This window comes from Theobroma cacao, chromosome 3 (assembly GCF_053813885.1).
Source record: "Theobroma cacao isolate CCN51 chromosome 3, ASM5381388v1, whole genome shotgun sequence".
Classification (NCBI taxonomy): domain Eukaryota; kingdom Viridiplantae; phylum Streptophyta; class Magnoliopsida; order Malvales; family Malvaceae; genus Theobroma; species Theobroma cacao.
Window position 1 is genome coordinate 31,524,440 of NC_142641.1, and position 7,713 is coordinate 31,532,152.

At 34.6% G+C, this 7,713-nt stretch overlaps 1 protein-coding gene across 1 annotated transcript; it reads left to right on the top strand.

Moving 5' to 3' along the window:
* Positions 1–5,457: 5,457 nt before the first annotated feature.
* LOC18604680 (myb-related protein 306-like) lies at positions 5,458–7,257 on the top strand. The gene is made up of 3 exons (XM_007037277.3): positions 5,458–5,765; positions 6,060–6,189; positions 6,332–7,257. The coding sequence occupies exons 1-3, from the start codon at positions 5,633–5,635 to the stop codon at positions 7,062–7,064; spliced, it is 996 nt and encodes a 331-aa protein (XP_007037339.1). The 5' UTR covers positions 5,458–5,632; the 3' UTR covers positions 7,065–7,257.
* The last annotated feature ends 456 nt before the right edge of the window (positions 7,258–7,713 follow it).

Consider the following 7,713-nt stretch of genomic DNA (forward strand, 5'->3'; position numbering starts at 1 on the left):
AGATAAAATGTTTAAATTTTTAAAATTTTAAAAACGGACCAATGACATGATGTCACGTGTCATGCCTTTATTAATTTATTATTTTCCTTTTTAAAAGGCACAAAAATCAGCTCATCTTCCACCCCATGGCCGGCCAAACCAGCAAGAAGAGAGAGAAAATAAAAACAAAACCCTAGAGAGAGAAAATCAAAGAAAAAGTGTGAATTTTCAAGGAAATTAAGTGAAAAATGTGAGATTTTTCTATTAAGCTTGAGTTTTCTTATTCCCAAGCATTTCTCTTTATTTTCCATGATTAAATTACATGTTTTCATGATGAATTCAATTCTGAAAAAATGGGTTAGGAGAGAGAAAGTTGTTGGATTTATTTGATTTTAATTTATGTTAGTGTTTTTAGTTAGTTTAGCATATTTAGAAACAAAACAACAAGAAAAGAATTTATTTTCTCTCCCAACCATTAATGGCTGAATTTACCATGTAGTGAGTGAGGATGAGTTTGATTTTTATTCTAGGAGAATTGGTTAAGGAATGATGAATTATGAGCCTAGAAAAATAATGAGAATTTTCAGAGCAAAAATACGAATTTTTACCCACTAGGGGTATTTTCGTAATTTACTATCGAGACTGATAATTTGCACCACACTGAGGGACATTAAGTTAATTTGGGTGCAATTGAGGTATAGAAACTGAAAAGAATTAAATTAGAGTTTAAACGGACGCGTTAGGAATTTAATCGGGTGATAAGACGAATTAGGCCAATACTGAGTTTAGATAGTTACCAGTGCATTTTTGCATTCCATATCATGCATTGGTAGTCGAAATTAGTTTAATTTTGATTTAGTACTAACTTAGTGAAATTCTCGATTTTTTACTATGTCAAGGTGGTGAGTCCTCCAATAAAGGTAAGGAAATTGCATTCGATGACCAGTAGACAGAGTGTTTCGAAAGTCTGCATTCTAGATATTGTGAGTAAACTTACTGTCATTTTAATTATCTAGAGTGGTTTTTAGATGCTTTCATGAATTCTATGGAAAAAGGAATTTAAAAAGGTAAATTTTCATATTTTATGAATAAATGAGTTTCAATGAAATTAATTTATAAATTGTTTTGGAATTAATAATGATTTTGAAAAATAGAGTACACGGAGACTGTTAATTGTGGCAATTTGATTGTTTAAATTGACTGGCTTATGATAAATCGAGCATGATTGGCTAGTTGGCAATTGTATTGAAATGCGAATTGTTTGGTTGCCTTGAAAAACTGCGAATTACAAAATTCCCATATCATGTTATTGAGTTTTATTATATGGTGGATTATATATTAATTAATCACTGCAGTAGGGGGTTTCTGTGGATCAGCCTTTTAGAGGGGCACGGTAAACCCCATTATATTCTTACCTCTAACGGAGAGGCGCGTAGGGTATCTCCTGGGGTAAAGTTTAAAGTTCACTTCACGCTAAACCACCACGTGAGGGGGAACTCAGCCAACGCCAAGGAACGACTATGTTTTCAAAATAAAAATATGATTTATGTGAAATGTGAATTTTAATAGCCTTGGCGGTCTCGGTGGGATGCCTCGGCCAAGGTGTCCCCGATAATGGATTTATGGCACAAGCCTAGATTTTTATGAGATTCATAAGCTTCTTTATGTGTTTTGAACAAAATGTGTTCTAATGCTATAACCCAGTTTATGATGATTTACTTTATTGTCTCCATGTACTCAACTCTAGATGTTTATGATGATGTCTGTTTACTCATTGGGATTTTATAATCTCACCACTCTCCTTTCCACCCATTTCAGGTTCAGTATAGACTGTAGATAGCTGATCTCATCAAGGACTATAGTGGGATCTGCATTTTCCAAACCGTAGGTTCACAGTCCTCTTTACTTTTGTTTATTCGGGGGCACTCTTGTTATTGTAAATTAAATTAAATATTTTGCCTTACTATATTTAAGTATGTATAAATTTATTTAGCTTTTACGCTATAAAAATTATTCACGTATAACTCTATAAATATTGTTTTATAAGAAAATAAAATATTTTACTTAATATTTCTTTTATTTTCTTATTATATTCAAATAACCATAATTTCGTTTTAAATGAAGATTTTAGACTTTTAAACTCATTTTGAATATGAATTATGTGTTTTGTACTTGTATATTATGTTTTAGCCAGTTTCGAAATTTTTGAGAAAAATGACCAAAATACCATTGTGAGACGAAAAATAATATTTTATTTGTTTAAAGTTGGAAACAGCTTAAAATCTTTTAGAATACGATATTTGACAATGGTTGCTTACAAGGGAACAGAGAAACTGATAGTAAAGCCTTGCGGGGTTTCGGGTTGACATTCTGGGCAATAAGTGTCTACCGAGACACCGCGGCGGTTGTCACGGGCTCGAGGAGAGTACCGGATCGTGACAATTATTTCCCTCCATTATATAACTATTTAAAAAATTATGTTTAATACAATCATGACTTTTCATTTATAAACACTCTTCATAAATAATATTTATTCTTTAATTTAAAAATTAAAATAATAAAAAATTAATCACTTATTAATATTTTAGTCCTAGAGTCCAAATACAACTATTAACAAACTATCTACCATTAAAATTTGTGAGATTCGAATTAAGCATGATCAACATTAAGTATTGCAAAGATTTTGAAACAAAAAACCCCAAAAGAGAAGGAAAAGAAAAACCCTGTGTATGTGTGTGTGTGTTTTTGTTGTGGGTTTTGTTTGTGAAAACGGTGTGAGAAGTCCTAATTTAACAAGTTTTCGATGAAGTCAAGTTGCTTGTCAGGTAAAAACGACATTATTGTGAAAGAAAACTAAATAAAATGATGTGATACTCATTTAGTGGGGTTTAGTCTATCAACCACAAAGTTTTATCAGTACGGGTTTAGTCTATCTACCACAAAGCTTTATCGTAGCCAATAGGCGGCCAAGAGTATTTATAAGCCATAACGATATGCTATGCCATTTGGGACTATATTAATTCCTTTGTGTTGAATCTTCATCAGGGAGCAGGAAATTAGGACTAGAAAATTCTGTTTATTGTTAACACTGTCCATAAAAAAAAAAAAAAAAAAACCCTCATATTTTGTAGCCAAGTCTGATTTTGTCATTGCTGGTCTGGCTATTTTGAAATTATTGGAGTGAAAAAATAAGAGAGGTTCCATTTTTTTCTTCTTTGCTCGGTGTGATATTCATTAATATAAAGTCAAAAGAAAAAGTAAGCAAAGTCCAGTTTACAAAAGACACTGGTCCTGCAAGAAATGGATGGTTACGCATCCCTATTAAACAATTTACAACAGCCACCCGTAAGCAAGTACACCATAAAACAAATAGAACCAGCTGGCTTCCCCTAATAAATTACCTGGTGACAAATACAATTCCACCCAAGTAACACCTCAGTATCCAACCGCAACCCAAACTCTCAATTCATCTCCCCATGTCTCACACAAAGATTTAGCATCAAAGAATCATAATCCCAGCATAAAGGGACAGCGAGACAGCTTCAAAACAACAAACATTCAGCAACATAAACCCAGCATCAACACAATACTTGTTCATACATTTCTCATTACATTACATTCATGGAATTTGGGGGTTCAAATCACCCTTGTATAAAAACATATGATTTATGGACGCTTGCATTTATGAACTAAGCTCTATTTGAGGTTGTTTTAACGGATTTGGGAAATAATATATATTAACAGTACTATTAATAATTACAAGAATTTATATTGATAGATAAAGAGGAGCAGAAATGTCTCCATAGATGAATACAGTCCCAGAATCACCTTAAGTGCTAACAAATACAGGCTTGGAGGACAGGCAAATGGATTATGAAACTAAACCGGCAACAGCAAATGATAATGCATAAGAAAGCCATGAAGAGCCATTCTTTGAACTATGACAGAACAGGGGAATGACAGCACTAAACTCTCACTTGAACTTAAACAATCAAGATGGAATCGAGATTGGCTGAAAATTCTAAATTTGAGTCATAATCTTTTCTCTTGCATAAGAGAAGCAATAAAACTTTTTTATTTAGCAATTAAATAAGTCGGAGGAGTGCTATTTAAACTCAAACTTTGTTTTCAAAGATAATTAGGTGTGGTTTATAATTCGATACTCGCCTTATTTACAGTTATCAACAGCTTCCTTTTTTGGCATTTGTTACTTTCGATTACGAACAAATTGGCCTTGTTACGCTACCTAATACGTATCTTCAAGATGCAGATGTTAATTGCTTGAGAAGGACTACAAGTAGCCAAGCAATCCTATTAATTTTCAAGAAATTAATTATAACTAGATGCTATTGTGAATAATATAAACAAAGTAAAGGAATTGCTAATGCCATCGCTTGGATCCCTTTACTGCTAATTCAACGAATCTAACTTTCTTTTCGTTTTTCTTTATGGGATAGTAATGGATCTGACTCTTTCAAAGGCAAAAAAAAAAAAAGAAGAAGAGGGAAACAAGAAATGCTGTCACTATAAGCTATTGGAAGTTGGAACTCGGAAAATGTATTCTTACTTTTCCTTTCTTCCTCTCTTCTCTCTTTAATAAATGAATAGGGCATGCAGTTTGCACCGATGTAGTTATTTTCTTTCTTGATTCCAAATTAAGTTATTAAATCAATTCGCCATTTGTTCTGAGATATTAAATCTGAATCCAACACTAAAGGGTGAGTTGCCCCTAGACTTTGACAACTTTTTATCCCATATATCCTTGGTCAATACTATATTGAGTAATAATCTTGTCAGATAATTTTCTCATTTATTTATACATTATATATATATATATATGATATTATATACACACAAAAAATTTCTAATTACATAATAAAAAAATAATTTCTCTTATCACATAAATCTCATATCGTCCATTCTAAAAATTGAATTGAAGATATTCATTTTGAGTTCAAGTAATAAAATTAAGGCCAGATATTGATCACTTATTAAAAATGGGTAACATGCAAATTAATTTCACCATTACTATTGATGCATGCAAATTAAGAAGGCTACTTAAGGCCTTGGCATCCTTTCCATTGATGCACACATCACAAAGTTATTGGAAGAGGTGTTTTAATTTCCATGAAACCAACTGCTTTGTACGGAAATGGCCAAAAATTAACTTATCCTCGAAAAGCTAGACACCTAGTAATTCATGATACGTAGCCATTTAAAAGGGGTAAGAGAGTAAATTGGGCGCAGGGGCTCCTTTTCGGTGCCACCTCCAAGTATACCCCACAATGAATGCCACACGGTTTTGAGAGGCAAAGAGAGAAAGAGTCTATGCACAGCTGACTTTTGGCAAGCAATGAGTAAATGCTCTTTGCTGTCCGTTTTGACTCCTTGGAAGCAAATGCCTTTACCTCATCACGCAGGTCAGCGTAAACACCTCCCCGGGTCTCTTCTTTATATATATGTATAAATAGACGAGGCAACCCTTGCCCTGGAGGCTTGTCTCAGCATTTCTATTAGGATAGAAAGAGATTTCAAACTCTAGGTTTTAGCTCTAGCTATATCGCAAGATAATAACCAAGACTTTTTTGTTTGAGAAAATTAAATCTTCGATTTCCATCTCTAGAGTGTGAGAGAAAGAGAGAAGAAAGAGGACATGGGTAGACCTCCTTGCTGTGATAAAATTGGTGTGAAGAAGGGACCATGGACTCCTGAAGAAGATATCATCCTGGTTTCTTATATTCAAGAACATGGACCGGGAAATTGGAGATCAGTTCCTACTAATACAGGTAACAATTCTCTCCAGGTTGAGCTGACAAGTTTTCCTTGAGTTTTAAGTTTAATCCCCTTTTCCTGGTTTTTAAAATCTGTGTTATTGTTTTTTTTTTTTTTTCTGCTTGGGTTGGTTGTGATCATTAAAGGGGTGCAATAAATATTCTGGCATCTTTTTTTTTTTGTACATTAATTCATCTTGGTTCCTTCCATTACTCTCTTTTAGAGGTGTGTGAGGTTAACTTTCTATGCTTTCTCTAAGGGTTTGTTTTTATTCACAAGTTTTTTCCTTCTTTATGTTGATTTTTCAGGTTTGCTTAGATGCAGCAAGAGTTGCAGGCTTAGATGGACAAACTATCTCCGGCCGGGTATTAAGCGTGGTAACTTCACTGAACAAGAAGAGAAGATGATAATCCATCTCCAAGCTCTTTTAGGCAATAGGTAAGATGATAATCAATGTCTCTCCTCTAAGATGATGATAAGAAGTTCATACACAAATTTCTTTCAATTAGGGTATATTATCTATTTGGATTTTCGAACCCTAAACTAAGTAATAACGGAAAATTTCGTTCTGTGGGTGCAGATGGGCTGCCATAGCTTCTTACCTTCCTCAGAGAACAGATAATGACATAAAAAATTATTGGAACACCCATCTGAAAAAGAAGCTGAAAAAGCTCCAAACAGGCGTTGATGGCCAAAATCAAGATGGGTTCTCTTCTTCACAATCAGTCTCCAAGGGGCAGTGGGAGAGAAGGCTTCAGACAGATATCCGGATGGCTAAACAAGCCCTTTCTGAGGCTTTGTCCCTTGATAAAACGAACTCTTCAACTGACTCAAAGGACTTCAACCTCTCTCACCCTTACTTGAAACCATCTCAATCTCAAGCGTCTACTTATGCATCCAGTGCCGAAAACATATCCCGGTTGCTCGAAAACTGGATGAAAAATCCACCCAAACCAGCTGCTCATCAAACAAATTCAGCTGAAACAATGACTCAGAATTCCTTCAACAACACAACCACAGCAGGCTCTAGCTCCAGTGAAGGAGCATTTAGCGCAACTACGCCTGAGGGTTTTGACTCTTTTTTTAGCTTCAACTCGTCCAACTCAAATGCTTCTCATGAATCCGTGTCGGTGGATCAGAACGCCAATTTGACACCCGAAAACAGCGTCTTTCAAGGTGAGAGCAAGCCCAATCTGGAGACTCATCAAGTCCCTCTCACATTGATAGAGAAATGGCTCTTGGATGATGGTTCGGCTCAGGCTCATGAAGACCTAATTAACATGTCTTTAGAAGATAGTGCTGGGTTGTTTTGAAGGACATTAAGTTTAGGGGTTCTTTGTTTGTTATTGGTGGTTTTTATGCCTTTGATCTGGTAGGTCCTAGTCTAAGCAGATAGATAACACCCTCTCTTGGGAGGAGCAGGAACTGTAAATTACAAGTAAATGCATATTATTATGATATATATGTACTGGATCATTATTAATAAATTAGACATCTCTTCTCCTATTATCTGTTCTATAAATTGGAATTTTATTGCTCTTGTTCTTGCACCTTATGATGCATATCTCACATGTATATATCCGAAAAAGAAAGGGTTGGAGTTAGGGTTTAACTTTGAATGATTATTATCTATAGGAAAATGTTCAACAGTCCCAAGAAATTACAATCGGAAGAGAAATAAAAATTCTAGAGGTGAAGTTAACCCTTATTTATATATGCTATTTGTGAATCAAAATTAAAATTGGAAATAGATAACATATATATGTAGCCCCAGACTTTGTAGCGAAAAAATGAATGCACATCTATCAAAAGTGGCGGTCTTGAAGAAGAAAACAATATATCCTTACTGGTGTCGGCGGGGTTACTGGAGTTAGTATCAATTTGCTTGCTGCAAATTGGTATGTTTTTGGTAAGGAAAGCTGGTTGGGGCCGGAGAAGAAGTCCCCTAGTTTTATGGCAAGA

Coding starts and splice junctions, on each gene's coding strand:
- LOC18604680 (XM_007037277.3), top strand. CDS start 5,633: ATGGGTAGACCTCCTTGCTGTGATAAAATTGGTGTGAAGAAGGGACCA. Junction 5,766..6,059: donor ATCAGTTCCTACTAATACAG/GTAACAATTCTC, acceptor TTGATTTTTCAG/GTTTGCTTAGATGCAGCAAG. Junction 6,190..6,331: donor CAAGCTCTTTTAGGCAATAG/GTAAGATGATAA, acceptor CTGTGGGTGCAG/ATGGGCTGCCATAGCTTCTT.